Source organism: Austrofundulus limnaeus, unplaced genomic scaffold, assembly GCF_001266775.1.
Source record: "Austrofundulus limnaeus strain Quisiro unplaced genomic scaffold, Austrofundulus_limnaeus-1.0 Scaffold13, whole genome shotgun sequence".
NCBI classification, from domain to species: domain Eukaryota; kingdom Metazoa; phylum Chordata; class Actinopteri; order Cyprinodontiformes; family Rivulidae; genus Austrofundulus; species Austrofundulus limnaeus.
Window position 1 is genome coordinate 397,414 of NW_013952415.1, and position 20,363 is coordinate 417,776.

Sequence of the window (20,363 nt, forward strand, 5' to 3'; positions counted from 1 at the left end):
GTGTGTGTGTGTGTGTGTGTGTGTGTGTGTGTGTGTGTGTGTGTGTGTGGGGTGGGTCTGTTGAGGCATCAAGCGCTCAGCCACCCACACACACTCCCAAAAAGAGAGAGCTGTTCCACTTCCACATGCAAAAAGCAGGAAAAACACAGCCCACATTAACTGCCTGCAACCAAAAAAATAAAAAATAATAATGTGCAAGTATCTCTGGCCCACAAGTACAAAGCTCTCAAAGATCTGAAATACCGGACTAATGTGGGAGCTGAGTGTGTGTTCACGCCAGGGGAGGGAAATATATAATAATTTAAAACATAAGGCGACAAAAAAAGAAATGACGTGAAATAAAAGATAAAAAAAAACAGATTAAGATAAAAAAAAAAACTAAACACATGGGTAAAAGTGCTACAAAAACAGAAAACAAAGGAGGGGCAATAAAAGGTGAACGAGGGAGAGAAAACAAGGTAGTAAAGGGTGTCACAAAGTAGGAAGCAGGTTCGGGAAAAAAATAGAAAAAAAGAAACCAAATGAAAACAAAGAACATGCAGAGTCTGGTACTCACCTCGCCGCCTCCAGCAGCTCATCTTTCTTGTATTCACCTAGATGGTGACAGAAAATCATGGTGTCAGACCAGTGGCCACTAACACACATCAACCACACAGAGACACACATGATCCAGCAGACAGAACCCCCACAGAAAGAGCCACACTCTATCTACTGAGGGAAGACACCATCTTCCTCTCTGTCTATAACCTCCTCTTTCTCTGCCATTCTCACTCAGCGCGCACCCCTCTGGCTACGGTTGCTGTGACGATGCGTTGCCGGCAGTGACCGCAGCACGTTCATTGTCTGGGCGGCGAGCGGCGGGCCGGCACGCGCTCTGCCTCTATCCGTCCGCGGGTCCGTCCATCCCTCCCTCCATCGGCGCATTGGGCTCGAGTGTCTCGGCCGCTGCCCATCGTCCGCTGTTCTCGATCGCCCGTCTCTTCCTCCCTCCTGTTCTCGGCACTCGTTTACCTTTGTTTTTCTTCTCTGGACTCAGGGGGCGCAGTTGCCATTAAAAAAAAGGAGCTATAGAAATAAACAAACCCCTCCCCCTGTTTCCGTCACCCTCTCTCCTGCTTCCTCTCCATAATTTGGTCTTGTCTCCCTGCGGCTACAGTCACAACAAATACACATTCTGACATAAGTCTCCTCTGCCTGGGACACAAACACAAGCAAGAGTGTTTTACCAAATTGTAGGCATTTTGTTCACTTTTACTTAGAACAATTAATTATTATTATTTGAATTAAAAAAAAACTGCTTGACAACAACAAAGAATAGCCATTTCTCAGTGGTTACTGTTTATTTAATTATTTAGCTGCTTATATAAAAAAGGTAAACAAAGAGAACGATGTTTCAGTTAAAACAAATGATTTAAATCACTGAGTTTGCAGCCACATTGTGAGGGTCTGTAGGATCCGTGCTAGGGTTGGGCAATATTGGCAAAGAAATTAATCACGATTAATTGTGGTATTTAGCCGATAACGATTAATTTGACGATTAATCCCCTGGAGTCCCTGGGCACACAGGTCCTGGTCACATGACCAATTTAGTGGGAAAGATTTGCTCTTCATAAAAAAATCTGTTCAAAACTGTGTCAAAATTACAGACTTCATGCCATACATCAAAATTTAAATTGTATTGATAGATAAATAAATTACAGAACCTTTTTTTTAATGTTCATCATATTTGAAGCAGAGAGGAGCACCGAGTGGACTCTGCCTGGTGGCATTAATCGTATTAATCATCAAGTGCCAAAAAATAATCGATTAATGTTTTTCTGATGATTAATTGCACACGATACGATTATGCCCAACCCTAATCCATGCAGCAAATAAATGATAAATCTCTAAAGAAAGCACACATAAACAGGCCTGTCACGATAACAATTTTTACTGGACCATAAATTGTCTCAGAAATTATTGCGATAAACGATAATATTGTTTGAGACCAGTTTAAACTAATCTAATGTTATAACCCCCCTGTATACAGAAGTTTACATTAAAATTTACACAGTGTAAAATGAAAAAACACTGTCGGGAATCCCAAGGCGTCAGAAAACCGAAGACGCTCCTCTGGCTAAAGGCCTGTTCATAGGCTTTCATGCTACAGAGTTTAGAGACCATGCACCTGGAAAATACCTGACACCAGAGTTCATTTCAATGCTAAAAAGTAGAAAAGAGGGAGAAAAAAAATAAAATCAAGCAAAATTAAATCTATTGTCTTCATTTTAATTTCCATCCATCCATCCATTTTCTGTACACGRTTCTTCCGTTTCAGGGTTGTGTGGGTCACTGGTGCCCATATCCGGCAGTCACAGTGCGAAGGGCGGGCGGGGTACACCCTGGACAGGTCGCAAGTCGATCACAGGGTCATTTTAATTTATCTTCCTCAATTTAATTTATCTTGTGATTAATTGATTTATTGTTTATTGTGACAGGCCTACACATAAACAGAATCTAATGTTTAAAATGAAATTATTATAATTATTTTCTTTTGTTTTGTGCTGATAAATCACTGAGCTGCTGGACTAGAGTCTGAAACTAGACAGATGGGCTGAGCGCACAGGTGACCTCAAGTTATTTTAGGTGCGTGCACGTAGGCATCCTCTAAATAGTTTTGAACATGTGAACAGAACAGAAAAACAAGACAGATGCCTTTAGAGTCCATTTCATACAACTGGAGAAACCCATGGTACTGCATGACACTTTTATAAATCAATTTTAAATATACCAGAATATGTACTTATTTTGTCTATGGGCAACTAGCAGTCTAGCTAACTAGCAGTTACTTCCATCCGGCCCGCCAATCTGTTGTTTTTTAATGTAATTTTATTTATTATTTTTTATATTTTTGGGAGCTAGATTATCTGTTCACAGAATTTCAAGGCAAACCTATTTGTTTAGTCTGCTTAAAGCTGTCTGTCATGAAGGATTTTAATAGAAGACACCACTACAAGTTGCACAAAGCTAAATATGAGATGTTTACTGAAGTCACAAGTACTTAAACAACAGCAACTTTTTACCAGAACCAATCAGGAGTCTGAACTCAAGGCATCTTCTTATCCAGTTGCACCTCAGCTCGCTAAAATGTTAAGTTACTGCATTGTATGTTGGTTTAATAAACATATATGAACACAAACCTTATTAAAATGGCAGCTTTATTATATTTGGGTAAGTGTGTAGTACTATGTGGCCCTCTGGTAGTGTCAACAAAAAAATTGTGACCACTTCTATTTACTGTATTTATTCATGTACAATACTAGAAATTTAACCCTAAAAATCATCCATAAAGTGGGGGGGGGGAGATATTATTATACACGAGTTATTGATAATTAGATTTTTATGCTTTGTAAGATCAAAAAATGATGATCGTATTATAATCAAGATCGTATTATACTGTACATGAATAAATACGGTAAATTGTCCATACCTGATCTATATCTCTGGTGTCAGACTAGCATGTGGGACAAATGTAATGAAATTAGAAAACTGAATTGTCAGTGCTAGAAATATAATTTCATATCAAGCATCAATCATGCTCTGAAATACAGTATTATCTCTCATTGTATATGTTTAAAATAACAAAAAGGGTCTAAACTACAGAATCATACGAAAACAAACAGTATACAATGAAAACAAGAATAACTTTTACACAAAAACATCTTCACAAGTTTAAAACTACCACTGCAACCTCCATAAAAAGTGTGCTATGGGCTTTTTCAGAAACACTGGAATGATATTGCAGGGACCTCAAACTCATCTTAGAGGGCTGCTATAGTCTCAGGGAAGGCTATAAAATTGAAATAAAGGAGTCACAGGAAGATGGTGAGGTACTGCGATACAATTAATTGGAAAGAGGACAAAGAGGATGAGCTGGGTGTCCACGGAGCAGACGAAGGGTGGGGGTCGGGTGAGTCCCACAGAAGCAAGGTTACAGAGAAGGAAACGGGAGGAGGAGAAAGGAACAAAGGATTTGTGGATGAAAGACAGAAGGGATGATTAGGGATCTGGAAAGTGACATGCATGGATTTGACACAGTATAATTGGTGTTACAGAAGCTCGGGCTGAACGAGGAGAAGAATGAAAGGGAGGTAGAGAGGTAGAAACAGACAGAGCAGGACGGAAATATGAATTAAAAGAAAGACATGACATGTTTGGAGAGGTCAAAAACCTAAATGTGAGTTTGGAACTCATTTTAACTCCAAGACAAATCCAGTTTTCCATTAAAAAACTTGTCACAGTCCTCCCAGCAAGGTGCTTTAGGTTAATATCCAAAACATTACAATCATCATTACTGATGCTTATGAGCATCACACACATCTATCTGACACTTTCTATTTCTACTGTAGTGTATCCCCCGTAGTATTATCAACACAAATTGATTAAATATTCATAATCTACCAACATATTTTCTTGGTAATCAAATTCAGGCAGGCATATGATGTTATGCTCCTCGGAGAAAGTACTTGTATGCATCCAGTTAGTCTTATTAATATGCCAATATTTAAGTTTTCACTTGAGATTCTCAAGTTATTGCTTTTMCAATCTCATTTTTACAAAATTAACTGACTTTTGTAAAGCCATGCCTGAAATAATATACTAATACCTCCATCAAAATATTTCACAGACTGTGAAAAGATCGACTCATCAAGCATTGTTCGTTCAGATATAGGAGCTCAACCTTGACACTATTTGAATAAAGACGGCAAAGTAACCCAGCAAATAGCCTACTGAAAGAAATGTTTTGTTGCGGCCTAAGAGGATAAGGAGCATTTCAAAATTACTTCTTGGAAAATAAATCAAATCCTAACATCTGAGCTCTCTCATTTCTGAGAAATATAAATGTCTGAGAATAGCCATCTCAAAAATAAATGGAGCTTTTTTCCCCTTTTTTAATAGATTTACTCGTTACAGTGACTGAGTTTTAGTGCTTTAGAAAATGATAAATAACAATCTGTAAAACATAGTTTGGTTAAAACAAAAACAAAATACTGCATCCAATCTTTAGTTGTATTTTATATCTGATTAAATCTAAAGTTTTTTTTTGTATGATTTCAAGTCTTAAGTATTTTCCGATTTTTTCAAGTCATCTGAATGTTGTTCAACACCTGATTCTTACTATGCAAAAGAGTTCAAAAGTATATATTTTTAAGTTAATTATATGTTGTTCCAAAAACATCCACTATGACATGAAAAATGTTAAGGCTTCTTTAGTTAGATTGCTATTTTAAGGTAGATTATACTGAGTCCGAGCTAAATACTTAAATTGTTGTTTACACAAGGTAAAGGTGCCAATTATGGAACTCTCTGTGCATTGTTGCCCAAATCAGATTCTGGAAGCGGTCATTCAACTAGATCTGTTACAAAAGGACAACTGATTTTACCATCTTTTAAAAACTGTTACGGCCAGAGGTCTTTTTTCGATGTTTATACTAAAGCAGGGAATGACATTCCTCAAAACATAAAGTCCATTTCAAAACTACAGCCCTTTAAGAAGAATCTTGTCTGCCATCTGCTGGACACTTTTGTTGTGCTCATATTTAGACGTCCTATTTTGCAAATGCTGCCTTTTTGAAATTTGGTATGCTTGTTTGTCTTTGTGTCTATGGTGTATAATGATGTGATTGTGATGCTGTATTTCTGAGTGTTTTATGTGCTGCAGAACAGGAACCTGCTGTAAAACAGCAATTATGCTGAGTCTGGCTTGATTTTTAGTAATCTTTTCCTGTTGAYTCAATAAATCAAATCAAATCAAAGGCGCGCAAAAGCTAAGAACACTTTGGGCAGCATCTAAACATCCAGGGAGGAAAATTACCTGCAACTGTTTGGTGTTAGGCAGCAAAATGAATGCATCTGAGTGTGCAAGTGTGAATACCCAGTGTGTGTATATGATGCCGACAGTCATGCTGAATCAAAACAGAAGAGACAAGGACACACTAAAGCTTAGGACTGGCCAGCTGCCTCCTGAATGATGATAGTGTGTGTGCTTGTGTGTGTGTTTGTGTGTGCCACTCCCTTGGCAAGTTGATATAGACACCAGCGATCATTATTTGCATTCCAATTGTTGTGTGCTGGGGAGGATGCATATTTTTAGTTTTATTTTGCTTACAGGTTTATGTTAGTAACTTTACAAAAGGTGAGTGCAAGTCAATGTCAACCAGTGAAAGTCGTACATCTTACCATCCAACAAGGACTCTACCATGTCCACTAAGTGGCTAAAATAGAACAGATGATGCTGACTGATGCCGACTGGGCCATGAGTCGCCTCAGTGCCCAGCTGTCTGCTTGTGTGTGTGTGTTGGTGTGTAAATCAAATATTCTAGAAGCAGTTTATCTGCTGTTATGCAACAACCGACTTTGAGTCAGGCGTTGTCAGATTCACTTATTGCCTCAGTAAGGTCACAAGTGCTCAGGTTATAAGTGGATTTGCGAGACCCGTCAAAGAAGGGAAATAAATAAAATGGAAGATGAACTGAAATTTATAAAAGATTGTTGTTTGAGCACTTTGCTGGCTTGCACGGCTTATTTCATAAACACTCACCCCGTATACGACTTGATTAATTGCTTCACAAAGTGCACCACAGAGAGCTGCCTTGGATTAATAATGTTTTTTTGGCCACCCACTCCACCCTCTCACTTGGATGCAAATGCAGGTAGCCGATATTAATCAGAAGACATGATTTATCACATTACAAAAGCTAAGTCATCTTAAATAAACTTTTTTATTTTTCTCTTTTGTACTAAAATCAGAAAAGGAAAAAAATATAAAAGTGGTTAGCATAGTTCATAAAATTTTGAGGAGAACAACTAGAAAAACCATCATCAATTCATTCCAAAACCAGCAAATGTAACAAGCAAAATTCTAACTAGAGCTGCACGATACATCGTCATCATAATAAATGTGAGCAGTAACACTGCAGCTTCTGTAAGGAGGCAAGTTAAATCAACGTGTTATCTAGGGACTGAACCATGAAACGGTTGCGTGTTGCAGATTTTATTTTTACGGGTTTCTTCTGCCGGCAGTAGCGGGTAGCTTTGTGTCTAAAATTGGGCTAAAACTTTCCTTTTGTTGTAAAACCTCCGGAACAATAATGACAACGTGTTTCAGAGAAGTGTTGTGGGTTAATTCTCGAGCAGTCCAGGAAGAAAATGGGGAAACAGAAACTAAGATAGACACATAGCTAGGTGGTAAAACACAAGTCAAGTTTGCGCATGGTAGAATGAAACGTGTACTCAGGTCCCAGCACAATAAAATCAAGCAATAAAAGAAAACAAATAGACAAAAAACATACTTGTAACATGCACAAAAAAAGAGAAAGGATGGCAGCTAAACGTAAAGTGTTATTCAAGTCATTTGATGAAAAAAATATGTATTATTTTTCTCATACAGCACTATCTGTTGCAGTGTCAGAAAAAAATGGCAATGTCTTTTTTTTTTCTACTATCATGCAGTCCTAATGCCAACCTGTTCTTTTTTTAAACTTTGCTACTAGAGTTTGGCAGAAAGTTTCCAAAAGATCTAAAAGGATTTGAAACAAAGAATAATTCTGTAGACAAGTCATCTACAACAAATATACATTTGTCCTCTAAATCAAGTCAAATTGCTTGAATCCTAAAATTTTATTAAAAAGTCTCCAGCTTGCTTTTCCAACAATGTCAAATGTTCACATCGATACTAATTGGTTTGCATTAGACACAAGGGTGCACTTGCTGTAACCATAGATAATTTAACATACTGATGTTTTTATTAATAACTAATTGTAGAAAAGTATTTTTCTTGGAGAAAAGCTGGATGTAGAGGAAGAAGTTGATCAAAATAACATTTGTTGCGTGACTCTGACTTGCGTGCTTCACTCACAGGAGCGACATGATGATCTAATTTTATTCATGGCCATTTGTCCACATCAAACTTTGTTGTTGTTGTTTATAGCCCTCCGTGCTTCAGRATTATTTCTTTGTCTTTGTTTAATCAACAGAGAACAGTCAGTCCTTTATGGCCTTTTTGGGCAAATATTTCTCTTTAAATAATGTTTTGTTCCTCAGATAGGAATACCTTGTCCAAACTCTAAAAACAGCAATTTCCATGAGAATCACTTCCATATTGTAATATTAAGAAATTTGTGGCTTGAGTAGACAAGATTTCTAAATAAATTGACCGAAGGATGTAGTTACAGCTTTGACAATTGACCAAATTCTTACTCTATTTTAATCATTTTAAATGCCTAAAAAGGTCTAAAATTGAGTATTTTACTCAAAGAAACATTTGTGTTTAAGATCAATTGTATTCTACGTTCCCCAATTATACTTGTATTTTCCTCTATTAAGCAACTTTCTGAGACGTTAAAGCCAAACTAACATTAAAGAGACTGATTTAAAACTTGTCAACATGCCAAAAAAAGACACACAAAGCGAGGACTGACTATGCCCTCCGTTAGTCAAACAAATGTGAAGAAATTAGGCCGGAGCACGAAACCATCCTTTAAGCAAAGGACCATAAACAACGACAAAATTTGCCACAGATAAAATGAGATCATAATGTAGCTCCTCTGAGTGAAGCATGCAAGTCAGAGTCACGCAATGAAAGAGAAACTTGTTTTTTTTTTTTCTCAGCTTGTTTTTCCTACATCTGAGTCTTAGAAGTCCCTTAACRGCAGTGACCAGCCTACACAACTCAACACAATGAGTCATCATAAAAATCATTATTGAACTGTTTCGGTCAGTATAACAAGTAACTGTGGTTTGCTGCTAAAAGGGTGGGTAATAATGTTTTTYTCTATGTTAGTGTGTCTGTGAGTAAAATATCTAAGGGCTGAGACTGAACCCCATCAAATATTCTGAGCTCTAACAGGTTGCAAAACATTTTTGTTTTAAATCTTCCTCTACTTATTTGCAGTCACCTACAAGTTAGTTTGCAAAGTATCTTGTGAATGATTGGACTGAATTGAATTAAACTTTCAGAAAGTAAATACAAGAACTACTTATTAGTATTTATGACAATCTAATCCAATACGTCCACTAGAGTTAATCAACAGTAGACAACATAAAACTGACTAATCCTGAGTTAGTTTTTACTGATAATGAGGTCAAATTTGATGTGAAAGTGGCTAAGAGACATTCTCAACACATACACACTATTGCATATAAAGTATATGTTTACAGTTTTAACAAAAAGGCCACAGCTTTGCCAATTCTCAGCATAAGATGACCTTAGTTCTAAACTTTCTCGTGAAAATGGTAGATGATGGTCTGTATTAGGGATGCAATCAATTGTCTTATGATTAATTATCAAATAATTGTCCAATTTGATTAAAATTCTTTCCATTCGATTAATTGATAATGTCAGTTTAAATATTATTTCAGTGTAATCTGGCCACCATCCAGAAGAGAGTGCCGCTGCTGTCAGCTTGGCTTTACACTACCTCAGCCCTGTTTGCACTGAGCAGAGAGCTGTCTCGATGTAGGCGGGACCATAATATTAAACGTAATATTAATATTAAAATTATTTGCAACACAACAATAATAATGGAGTTGAAACTCAWAGGAAAAGTACCGAAAGCGGTACCCGACCATCCAGTAGTATGACGCTTAAGACGAAAGCGGGATGACAGAAAACGGTAAGCTAATTGTAGTTAACGTTATTTTCTTGCTGTTGAGTTCAACTCAAGAGAGAAAAAAAGTTACCATCGCTACAACTGATTCATGTAAAGCTACTCTCATCTGTGTGTCATAAACCGGCCAGTGAACCAATCAAATTAACACCAGTAGCTGACATCAAACCGGGCCTGAATAGAACAGGAACTAACAAATATGTTGATAGTGTTCGGTTGTCAGTGGCTAATCTTGTTTGTATTTTCACCCCTGCCAGGGATATTTTATTATGTTTATAGTTTGTTTTTGAGTTAATCGCTAGCTTAAAATATTATCATGTGTTTAAATGATAGTTTTACATCTCTGTTCATAGTGGATTAATTCTTTTATATATTTTATTCTTTTCCATTTTTTCCCAACTAGAAATCTAATAAAATAATATCTTGTTTTGTTATACTTTATAAATATGTTCAGTTTAATAATGTGTGAGAAATCCACAATTTTCTGTTTATTCAGTGTTTAAAACAGTTGGCACAATAAATTGTTAAAATATAAAGTATTTCTTTTTTTTAATTCAGCATGCCAGCCCTTCGTGTTATGGAAAGACCCTTGATTCAAGAGAAATGTCAGGTTTTTAAGAAAACGGCCGCTTATCAATTTATCGTTAGTCGATTGATAATCTCAATCAACTTTAGATTAATGCATTAATCGATAACTTATATCACTATTCTGTATTCCTTAAACAATTATTCAATTTTATTCAGTTTTCTTTGAACTAATTCTATTTCTATATTGTAATTTGTATAGATTTCTATTAAAAACCACTTAAAATAACTGGAAGATTAATGACTCTGAAGGTCCTTGACCGAGAATTACTAATGTATTTTTTTTTCCACATAGCCCGGTATACTTGGGTGCTTGTTTTAATTTTCCTGAATTATTTAAGTTTTTTTATATTAATATGGAGTGGGTTGAGTTCATTACCTAAATACTGTCAGTCTGCTCTTGCATAGTCAATGCCTTTCACTCTGTATTGTGATGCTGTGCTGTCAAGTGGAAAACGAGGCAATTTCAGCTGCAGGAAAACGGTCCAAATGGGGTGAGCGAACCCTGGAAGTGCATCACATACACACTACATAAAAAATATATTATTTTTGTTTTGCTTCTCAGGATAGGTCATTTTTTTCTTCCCATAGGTTTGAAGATAGCAAAAGAAAATATGGGTGTGTGTTCGTGTGTGTGAGAGAGAGAAAGAGACTGAGTGTCTGAGAGGAAATAAGGATCAGGTCCATTCATCACAGGGGAACAATCGAACAGCAGTCATCATGGTAATCAATGAGTATGTCTCAGATAAGGAGCTGAAAAGCTACGCTTGGCTGTTGTAGCCAGAGAAATTCACTTTTCCTCTCCCACACACACACTCCAAGGTGCACATAAGGTGTGAGACTGGCTTTGCTAATGCTTGCATTACCAGGACCAATACTTCAGAGCAGCTTTAGCAGCTCTTTGTCTGTATGATTACGCTGCTCCTATTCACACTGTTTTGTGCTCCCTACTCTTTCAGATTTTTTTTTTGCATCCACTGTAAGGCGCACCAATTCATCTCTCTGTTTGTCACCCAATCCTGCGAGCATCTTCATCTTTTTTCCTTCAGGATTTTTTCCCTTTCCTGTCATTCTTTTTTTCTCTATATTCACTTTGTCCCTCTCCTCAATGGCACCCTCTCCATCTCTCTTAAAAAAAAAATCTGATCATTTTCCGCTAGCTCTTGTGAAAGCCTGCCGGCTAATTTTCTGCTATGTGAAATCTACCAGCCCACTCCGGACTGCTCCTTAAAGCAACAGTTTATTTCTCACATTATTTACAGGATGTAAGGAGGGATTTAAAGAGAGAGCATATGAACAAAGTTTACATTAAGTTACATTATATGTTTTCCCCCCTCTTTGCTGAAACTACGCAGCAACAGAAGAAGGTTCTATTGAGTACTGCTCGTCAGAGAGGCAGCGCGAGGTGGACACAAGTCCTAATTGATTCCAAGGGATAAAAACCTGTCTGGCAGCAGAGAAAATGAGATTAGTAGCAGTTCCAGCTGTGACAAAGTGACAGGAATACCATAGAAAAACAAATGAAAACTATTTTATACTCAAACTCATTTTTTTTCCTGTCTGTCTCATATCGGCATATCCTAGCAGCCATTTCTCTTCAGGTAGAAGCCTATTATTGCTGTCTGTAACTCATTCCACGGCACGAAAAGATAACTGTGACAAGTTGACAGGAACGATTCATAACCAAAGACGTTAAAAAAATAATAAAATACCTTGGCAGAAGTTGTTTAATTTTGCACATTTATTAACCTGAAATACAAGAAATGTAATTTGATTGCTTGCTTGGAATTCATTCTCTCTCTCTCTTTTTTTTTTTTGTTAACAACTTCTTTTCTCCAGTTACTAGTTGAATCTGACTGCACCTACATGGACTGGAGTGAACCAGAATGGATATGAATTGGTTTGAATTATAACTAGATTTAAATCAGAGTCTGACCTTTAGATTGAATATCAACTGGATTATGTTAATGTGAAATAAATTTAAAGGGAATGTGCAAAATCCACTTTTTTTAGCCCTTAAGGCCTTGTCACACCATAACTATATATTTACAGTAGACATATCCTGCTTTTAAATCCTTTTTCACATTTAAATCGTTCAGTTGGGGTCTACATAAAATTGAACTGTAATTCTTTGGTCTAAATTCCTCCTTATTGTAACTTTACCAGCCCCTCTTTACCCCTTTTCTGAGGTGTCRCTTAGATAAACTCGTTTTGAGGCTGTTTCTTTAATCTAAACGAGGAGCTACACACCTCGCACCCCTCCAGCTTCCAGAGTGGTCCATTCTCATTTGATAGAGGGGTAACGGTTAGCAGTGCAGAAATGTTTTATTTATACATTAATTAAAAGACGTCAACAACAGAAGACTTGTCCATCCAGCCTTACATGTTGGAGCCAGAGTCTGACCCAAAGCCAGAGGAGAATGAAGACCACCAAATTGTAGTTGGTAGGTCCAGACCTTATTTAGAAGTTTGGCTGCTAATATTTTAACATAATAGTTCAGAAAACATCAAATAAAATAAAGAAAACTGAACGGATTGAAAAATACAGAACGGCCACAGTATGTGAGGACCAAGGGCTGTCAGTCAGACAAGGTGGTCTGCAGCARCGGGGCTCCACAAGGAACTGTCCTTGCCCCCTTCCTCTTCACTCTTTACACTGCTGACTTCAGGTACAGCTCTGCCAGCTGTCACCTGCAGAAGTTCTCGGATGACTCTGCTATTGTCGGTCTCATTAAGGACGATGACGATGAGGAGTACAGAGAACTGACTCAGAACTTTGTGGAATGGTGCCAGAGGAACTGTCTGCAGATCAACACAGGAAAAACAAAAGAACTGGTGGTGGACTTCCGCAGGTCCAAACACTTGCCTTCTGTACCAGTGAACATTCAGGGAATGGACATTGAAATCGTGAGGTCCTACAAGTACCTGGGTGTTCACCTTAACAACAAGCTGGACTGGACTGACCACACAGCTGCCCTCTACAAGAAAGCACTGAGCAGACTGTATCTCCTGAGGAGACTCAGGTCCTTCGGTGTGCGGGGGGCTCTTCTCAGGACCTTTTTTGATGCTGTGGTGGCATCAGCCATCTTCTACGGAGTGGTCTGTTGGGGCAACAGCATCTCCACTGCTGACAGGAAGAGACTGAACAAGATCCTCAGGAAATCCAGCTCTGTCCTGGGGTGTCCTGTTGACCCAGTGGAGGTGGTGGCAGAGAGGAGAATGAGGACTAAGCTCCAGCGCATGCTGGCATACCCTTCCCACCCCATGCACCTCTCTCTGACAGCACTGAGCAGCTCCTTCAGCGCCCGGCTGCGGCACCCTAAGTGCGTGAAGGAAAGATACCGCAGGTCTTTCCTTCCAGCCGCCGTCAGACTGTACAATACCCACTGCTCTAAGTAGTTCACCACTCTCTACTACAGGCAACAAACCTGGAAATTGTTTATTTATATTTCGAATAATACTGTTTTTAGTATTTCTATATTCACTTGATTTTACTGTGTATATATAGTTTTTCAAATTGGTTTTGCTTTTTTACACTGCTGTAACAATGTAACTTTCCCCACTGCGGGATTAATAAAGGAATATCTTATCTTAGCTTATATCATCCAAACAGAATAGAGCAAAAGAGACTAAATTCAGCTTTTCTGCACTCCTAGAAACTTCAAGGACACAACAAAATGCATTTAACAGCTAAAAAGGTGMATTTTGCATAATATCCCCTTTAATAATAATAATAATAATAATGTTCCCTTTAAACGATCTGTATATAACTGGATTTGTACTGAACTTGTTTACTTTCTTTGTAAAGTGCCCTGAAATGACCTTTGCTGCAGATGTAATCATCATAAACTGGCTATTTCTGGGACTACAAGGAAATGTCATTTCATTCCAGGTTTCTTTTATATTCATGTTTAACATTATTATTTTCACAAAAACACTGCTACAACTTTTAGCCACAAAGCCAACGACTGTGGACTATACAATCATTATATATCATAACACTGAGGGAATCCTGGATCTTCACAAGCCTGCAGGTAGCAGTCTTGTAAAATGTCACACTGATATTGCCTGACAGATTCTGATGCAAACTGAACAAAAGCCATGACTGAGTCAGTCTACGGGTCTGCATCAAAGTGAGCAAAAAGAGAAAGCTGTCTTCATCTGAAGTCTAGTCCCTTAGATCAAATCAATTCAGGGAGCAAAAAGCTGAAGTCCTGGTTTGTCAATTCCAATTTAGAACAGACGTCTTGAGATGTGTCAGCTCTGATGAGACGAGGGAGACGGTCGCCATGATTCTTTCAGCTTGAATGACCAGTTATCCCTGGAAAGACAACATCTCTCTTTGTTGTCATATTGCCTGCAGTAATTTTCAGTAATTTAACACTTCAATTCTTTCCACTACACTCAAGAGAACTCATTTTACAGAAATAAATAGACGGCAAAATCATTCAGCCACCTATTTCCCAAGGATAAAAACACAWGCCAACAAAACAACAAAGTAATTTGTTAATCATCCACAAACTCATCAGCTTTCAATTATTTGTTATCAACATTGTGAAATACAAACTATTCAACTACTGTTATGAAAGACAAGACAACAGAATAGCAATTTAAAAAAGGAAGTTGATATCTAGTGGGAGCTTTACCCTTTCTGAAAAAAGTTTGGATAAATGAGGCTGTTTTTAAGTTACAGAGTTTGCATGTCTCATTAGTGGGGGGGGGGGGGTTGGGTTTACACACAAATTTATGTGTGCGCATGTGTGTAAGAGTGTTGATTTAGGTCCAGATTGGGGAATTGATCTTTCTGAGTCTAAGAAGCAGTTAGTCTTTGAATACCAATCAGAGGTAATTAACAGCAGCTAATGGACTGCCACTCTCTCTGCTCTTGTTTTTCTTCCCTCCGTTTATTCGTTCCCAATACTTCTTTTTAATTCTTTTAAATACACATCCGTATTAAACATGAATAATAATTAAGTTTTCTTTTCATTTTTTACTACTCTAACTGTGGGTTTACAGACAGACATTTCAAAGATCTATAGCTTGACTGTGGTTAAAGCTGTGTAAGTGTTCGATTGATGTCTAACTCTAAATGCAGAAAAAAGAAAGTTCCCTTGTTTACAAATAATAATAATAATAATAATAATAATAATAATAATAATAATAATAATAATAATAATAATAATAGAATAATGGTAAACATAAAGACAGATTATTTACTATCTCTACCTAGCTAGACCAGTTATCACAAGATTTATAATTATGTAATGACCCACCTTGTAATACATTTGGCTGTGAATTTCTGGATGAGATGACCTGATTTGGACCTACCAACATCCAACTTTGAGAAGATACTGGTAGGTTTTAAGTTTGAAGAAAATGAATTGGTGTAGGTGCTGCAATAGAGCTTTGTTAAATGTTTTTTCTCCTAACTTCAGCACCAGCACCAGTTAGCTTCAACTGATCTGACAAGTAGACATTTTTGGCAGACTGTGACTAATGATTCAGTAAATCACTTGCCAAACATTTTAAGTGCCTGTTTTTCAGTTTCCAACGACTTAAAAGAAAAAGAAAAAACTGTGTAACGAACCATTTGGCATGTTGGTTAATCGACCTCAGTTGACCTACTGTGAAATAAAAAAGCTGGTAACAGGCTCTGAAATGGGGAAGTCTGTACTATCTGTTTAGTATTCACTGTCACCCACTGATTGGGGGAGGGCTTCAATTTGTAGCCTCAAGTGTTGTATTTGTGCATTGTAGTCCATAAAAGCATAGTAAAAGTCTAAAGTCTGCCATAGATTAATGGATTACTTCAACAAAAGTTTTTATTTGCAGGCAAAAATGGATGTTTACTGTAAGCATGAGTTGAGAAGGTTAATGGCYAATATACCAATGTCAATAAACAACCTAGAGTAAAATGTCAATTTATACATTAACATGCTGTGGTTGCTTGATTTATCCAACCATTAAGCACTGAAAAAGAACTGATTATTTTCAGACAACATCTGAGTACCTGGTTTTACTTAATTTTATTTATGACAACTTGTTTCCCTGTCACTTATTTTTTGTTCAGCCTAAAACATAAGTGACAGAAACTTTGAAGATAATTTATATGACACTGTCTCAGCTGATTTTTTTCTTTTTGAGACAAAGAATAAACAGAGAGTGAGCGCTTAATACTAAAGCTAGGAATAAGATCAACAGAAAGAACTTAATGCCAAAGAAGAATAAAACACTCTTGAAGACCTAAACATATGAATTTATCCCAACCAGTGACAGATGGACTTTTTGGCATCAGTCATTTGTTTGTTACTAAAATTACAGTATTTTGGTAATATTCAGCAAAAAGACCGATATTCTAAAGATAGTTTGTTGTGTTTGGGAGTGATGTCTATTGATGAATTTAACCATCAGTGAATAATGTTAAAAAGAGAGAGTGTGAAGGCTGTGACTGATATACAAAAAGAGGAATAGAGGAAGTAAATGCTYCACTTGGATGCTAATTAAATAGCAGAATAAATGATGAGGAAAAAAACAGGGAGATCATGAGATCCAAGAAAGAGTCTTCAAGGTCGGACTCAACTTGATTAAAGTGTCCTAATCACTGCTTTCTGTCCAGAAAAAGATCAATCGACACAGACAGAGACGATGAATGTAAAGAAAGATCCCCCCGGTGATTTAATGTTGGCTCCTCTGAGACTTCTCACATCATTGCTGTGTTTTTCCCTCTATATACCTATACACAGTCTTGTGAAAGGTTTGTTCAGGCTGTTTGGTGCATAAACACCCTGAATTGGCAATGCTATGCAGTGTCACCGTGTCACAACTGAAGATTAGGGTCAGCGACTGAATAGACTGTCTAATTAATGTAGAACACAGACAAACACCCAACCTATCCTCTGTTTTTGAGTGATACAGCCAGTTGGATTTACAATATCAGCAACAAGTAGTACAGGAGCGCATTAGACATCTGTGGCTGTTGTCTTTTCAGGACGTTCAATAGAACAGCACATAAACTCCATTTTCTTTCAACACCTCTGTGTCCATTTGAGCTGTAAGCTGAGTGTATAAACTAACTTTCTGAGAATGGTTCTGCATAAAAACTGAGCCCATATCATTTAGACAAATGGTTAAATTATCCACATGTAAAAATAATAATAATAAAAATCTGAGGCCTTGTTTTGTAAATTTGTCATTTTTAAAGGTGCTAAATGTTAAGTGTATACGTAACTGATTACAAGGAATTTAATGGTGCGTTTAGAGTAAATGAGTGGATGTGGCCAAAACTGAATTTTCCACCACAGGTCATTGATGATCCTGAAAAGATGCTTAACGAACTGCTTAATAAGTAGAAGCTGACAACATGGTCTCTGAGGAAGGTGCTAAGCTAATGATAGTCCAGTTTTCCCATTTCTCCACAAGCACAGCTGCAAGCAGTATGCCTTTTAATGTGGTGAATGACAGAAACTTTTTCCATTGCTGGGTTGCAGATTGCATAGTATTGATGTCACAAAATGCAGACAGGGGCAGGAAGTAAATGTAGCCCCATTTCCTTCTGTTAATTCAGCGTCAAAATACCTAAKTTCTGTGCCATGTATGTATGTACCGCTCCAATTGGGAAAAATATAAAAGTTGTTTTCATGTTCCGAAAGTAGTGTCTCCGAAAAAAGACGGCAAAAGTGGATTAACAATCTATGACTAAAAACAGGAAGAGCGGAAACAGACAACAATCAATACAAGAGTTTGCAGTGACCACTTTCTAACAGGTAAAGACTGTATCATCATATTTTCAGATATTTTATTGGATAGTTACTCGAATTTGAGTTTACAGAAAATAAATAAATTACTTACAAGCAGATCCAAGCACATAGAAAAAAACGGGTTAACATTGTTAGTATTAGTGATAGCATTGTTATCATAAGCTAATTACTTAAAATAGCACTACTCACCTGGACAGAAACAAGTCGACAGCCATTTAAAGCTTCTTTGGATCCTAAATGGTAACCCAACTTGAAACAAAATACCTGTAGGCTTCAAGGCTTTTTTTAAGCTTTCATCTGGCTTGTCGTATAATCCGAGGTCTGCAGCAGATAGTTTATGTCAATCCCATCAATGCTGGGTAAATCCTCCAGATTATATGACAAGTCTTGTTACCATATGGATCATATCCTAAATGTATGCATATTTTTTAGAATATCTCATCTCATTCCCCATAAACCACCCATCCAACAAAGCATCGTTGTGAAGATGTGCAGAAGTGGGAGTGTCCAAAATGGTAGGAGGTTCTTAATGAGACAAAGTCCAATTTCAAGATGTTTAGACAAACTATGATGCAATGTTAAATGTATTTTTGATATACAGTATACAGCTTTACAGCAACTGAAGATAACATAGTTACTCGATCATGTTACAGAATTGAAAATATGCCTGGAAAATACATAATCCCCCCGAATAAGCAGAGGTAGAAAAAGCATGTTTTTCCAAGTGATTCGTAAAGATCTAAAGCAAATTAGATGAAAACCAGATTTGTTTTGGTGATATGAAGGAGCTTTTCAAAGCTCCAGTCTAACAAACATGACTCGGTTCAAATACAGTTTATGTAATTAGCTAATAGCATTTGAAAAGAGATGCTGAGGGTGGTAAAGCGGTGCTGTTCAAAACAAAAGTAGTTATGTAACAGTCCCAAATCAACACCTAATTTTTTTTAAAACCACTCAATGAAATGTTCCATGTCACACCAACAAATTAAATGAGATCCCTAAGCAATAGCCTACAATTTTCCTGAAGTAACAGCATTTTCTTTTGTTATGATGTATAGCTCAAAGTAAATAATTAGACCCAAAGCAAGTGATGAGTTAATTTGGGGGCCTTATGACTTTTTTTTTCCACGTACTACTGTACTATTATGGTTTAGCATTGATCAAATCCTGTTTTTATACTCGAGGCCACGCAATCATCATTGCTCTCAAAAGCTATGTGCTGTTTTAACTTCTCTGCTCACAAACTTTAAAGGTTTTCACCAGCTGCTGCGCATAAATGAGCTACTCTGTAGTTCCATTATAATTCACCACCTCATTGGGCTTTTGCCTGAAATCACCTTACTTGACCATAAAATCTACATTTGARAGAGATTTTATAACCTGCCTCAAACTGACCTATGATCCTAAATCAGGCTGATCAAATCAGAAACTCAAACACTCAAAAGATCAGCTTCAAAAGCAATGAACCACTTACAGATAGGCTTATCTCAGTAAATCAGTGCATGTGCTCTTTTGTCACATGTTAAGGACAAATATAATTAACTTCTTATAAGTACAGCAGATAAATCAGATATATTTAATGTGTTGCAATTTTCTTCATGAGTGATTATAAAAACTACCGCAACAATCAATTACATACTGTCAAGGCAATGCTTTAGCTCTCTGTATCTAATATACTAGGAGTTCCAGTTATGCCTGCTATGTTTTCTGTTCGTCTTTCCGTAGAACTTTCACATTGCCCAATTTCATGTTCTCCTTCCTCCCGGGCAGTCAAGGCAATCAGGCACCAATCATGAGCATGGTTATGATACAAAGTTTCTTCCTGTTAAAGGGAGGTCATTCTTTTCTACTGTCACCCACTGCCCTGTGCTTGCTGAGGATGGGGAGACTATTAAAGTGAAAACTCTTCACAAGATAATGATTTTCTTGAACAAATTCGACTGTATTGGGATGAAGTGACTATAAAGTATTTGAGACAGGGTTAATTTGTTCTGAATCCAGTTTAATGTATTTTGGGTTTTGTTGTGAACTGAAACTATACATAAAATGAACTGAATGAGGTTTAGTTTCTTCAACACTCTACTAAAGCTCCACTCAATGCAGAGATCTTTGKTAATCAAAAATCCTCTCTTTTACATGCATTCCAAGTTTTGTTATCCAGACAGAAAGTATGAAGAGAAAAGAAAAACTAAATATTTTTGTATATATTTTATTGCAGTATATTTTAAATCAGAGTTTCCCAAAGTTGGGGTCGGGACCCAAAGTGGGGTCCCAAAACTTCAAGGTGGGGTCCTGAAAACATTTTCTGAATTAATTACATTTTTGCCTTAGTTGTTACAAAGGAGTGAGGTTAGTATATTTAAAATGGATAAAT

General features: G+C 37.1%; 1 protein-coding gene across 3 annotated transcripts in view; it reads right to left on the minus strand.

Moving 5' to 3' along the window:
* The window catches only part of tnksa (tankyrase, TRF1-interacting ankyrin-related ADP-ribose polymerase a), a 93,931-nt gene that overhangs the window by 55,302 nt on the left and 18,266 nt on the right, over positions 1-20,363 (minus strand). For 2 of the 3 annotated variants that reach the window (XM_014002398.1, XM_014002397.1), the window contains exon 5: positions 557-593. In XM_014002398.1, coding sequence (XP_013857852.1) covers positions 557-593 — 37 coding nt within the window. Of the gene's footprint in view, positions 1-556; positions 594-782; positions 1,098-20,363 lie in introns of those variants that run through there. The other variant, XM_014002399.1, reaches the window with a different exon arrangement.